Source organism: Rhea americana, unplaced genomic scaffold (genome assembly GCF_003343005.1).
Source record: "Rhea americana isolate MKP2758 unplaced genomic scaffold, rheAme1 scaffold_19, whole genome shotgun sequence".
Classification (NCBI taxonomy): Eukaryota; Metazoa; Chordata; class Aves; order Rheiformes; family Rheidae; genus Rhea; species Rhea americana.
In genome coordinates this window covers 3,399,658-3,401,757 of record NW_028186038.1, presented here as the reverse complement: position 1 = coordinate 3,401,757, position 2,100 = coordinate 3,399,658, and the positions used below count along the sequence as shown (strand labels likewise).

Sequence of the window (2,100 nt, the reverse complement as noted above, 5' to 3'; positions counted from 1 at the left end):
CCCGCTCGCGGGCCAGCGCAGCCCTTTGCTTGCGCGGCGGGATAACCCCCGCGGCAGGCAGGGAAGGGGCCTGGGCTGAGCACCTGGAGCTAATTGGCTTTCTAATTAAAGGGAGTAATTAGCACCCGCTAAAGGGAGGTCTCACCGCAGGTGAAGGGGTTGGTTGGTGCGTTTCATCCTGTCAGGAGCTGAGCCCGCCGTGCTCCTGGCCCAGGTGAGCGAGGCAGAGCCCTGCACCCCGCGGCCCCGCTCGGGCCCGGCCTCCGCCGGAGGGGCCCGGACAGGCCCAGCCCCGGCTCCGCGGGTGCGCTAGCGGCTGCCGAGCCCAGCCCAGCCCGTCTCGTCCCGGTGCGGCGCCGGCCGAGCAGGCGCGGCCCTAGCCAGAAGCGGCGTCGTGCTGGAAGCCGCCGGTCGGTAAATGCTCCCGCAGCGGCGCGAAGGCAAGGCTTTCGACGGGAAAGCAGTCATGCTGACAACATTTACCGGCTCTCGCTAAGCATAACCCTGGGCCTGCCCCCTGCGAGTGCGTCGCTGGTCGGCGGTGAAGCCCTCGGTCGATGCCGACGCGAACCTGTATTGATGCCGCTCAATTTCTGGCACGTCTATTCCCATTCCCTCCCTCCCCCCCCACTTAAGCACGGTCTGCTCGTTTGGTAAAACTTAAAAGAATCCGGATTTGTTGCTGCAAGGCGCCGCTGCTCGGATGGCAATGACTTCCGAGGACGTGATCGCGAAGGGGCGCCCTGCGCTCCCCGCGCCGCTGCCTGGGCGCGCTCGGGTGGTAACGGGACGTTGCCTCCCGTTTGTGGGGACGTTGCGCTATCCCAGGTTAAATAAACTCCAGCGATGAGCGATGAAGTGTTTGTAAGCACAGGATGTGGCCAGTGTTGAGTAAACAGGAAGCAAGCTCGTATTCTTACACTCAAATGACTAATATATATTTAAACAAACAACAGTTAGATTGAAATGTTTCGTTTAACCTGCGGATAAGGATTAAGGTTTGGCAGGATGACGGTGGAGGAGTCGGCGGAGCCCCGGCGGGGTGCGAGCTTTGAGCTTTCGCGGCTGCAGGTCTCTTCGCGGCCAGGGCGCAGTCACCCTCTTTGGGCATCAGGGAGCTCCACGGATCTTTCGATTTTGTTACTTCTTTATTTCAGCTTATCGTCACTGTTTCTTCGTAGGTTATAGGCTCAGGATTAATCTTTTTCTCGGTGCACTTGAACACTGCAGCCCTTTATAATTAAAACGTAGATTCAGTGGTGCATTGGCCAAAATTAACGGTGGAATGGCAAGCTGCGTCCATCACAGATGTTAAACAGAGATTTAGAAATAGCTAGACTTCAGTTATTACTATCGCACTTACGATATAATGTTTGTATTTTCACCATATTAGCAAGTGGTGGACAAGCGGTTATTTTTTCACACGCCATAAAGACATTAAAAGGACAGCTTCTCTGCACAGTGAGAGGGAAAAGCAGGAGCGTTTTATCCAGTTCGCGTCAGTGCTTCGGGCGCACGTTCAGCCCCGACAGCAGCTGCGCCTGGGCGGTGCAGCGGCCGCCGCCGGGCCGCGCTCCGCGGCGTGCGCAGCGCCCGGCGCTTCCCAGCCGGCTGCCCGGGCCCGGGGCTGCCTGGCTTGCCGCAAAGCGCGTAACCGCGACGCCTCGCTGTGCTTGCCCGCTTCGCTCCCGTTAGCGCAGCTGCTGCCTCAGGCGAGCGCGGCGAGCGGAGCCCGAGGCGCGACAGCTCCTGCTGCCCGCAGGAGCCGGCGGGCGGCTGCGAGCGGGATCCCTTCGGAGTCCTCGCATCCGCCGCCCTCCGCTTCCCCACAGACCCCGGATAAGGCGCTTCCCTGAGCGTGTTCAGCGGAGACTTGCCCGAGAGACGGCTTCTGCGTGTGCCAGGCTGGTGCCCGTGCGGGTTTCAGAAGTGCTACCGTCCTGCTAGCCTCCAGGCTGAGGAGAGCAGAGCCAAGCGCCCGGCCCCGCGAATCTCTCCRGGCTCGCCAGCAATATCCCCGCCATCCACCACCCTGGGGTTTCTGCCGTAGGGAAGAACGAGGTCCGCGCAGAGCCAGGAGCCTGGGCTCTGAGGGGGCTC

The 2,100-nt window shown here is 61.0% G+C and overlaps 1 protein-coding gene across 1 annotated transcript in view; it reads left to right on the top strand.

Annotated features, from left to right (window-relative positions):
- Positions 1-1,856, top strand: part of BARX1 (BARX homeobox 1) — a 6,411-nt gene extending 4,555 nt beyond the window's left edge. The window contains exon 5 of the mRNA XM_085302553.1: positions 1,394-1,856. Within this exon, the coding sequence (XP_085158679.1) occupies positions 1,394-1,856 (463 nt within the window). The remainder of the gene's footprint in view (positions 1-1,393) is intronic.
- The last annotated feature ends 244 nt before the right edge of the window (positions 1,857-2,100 follow it).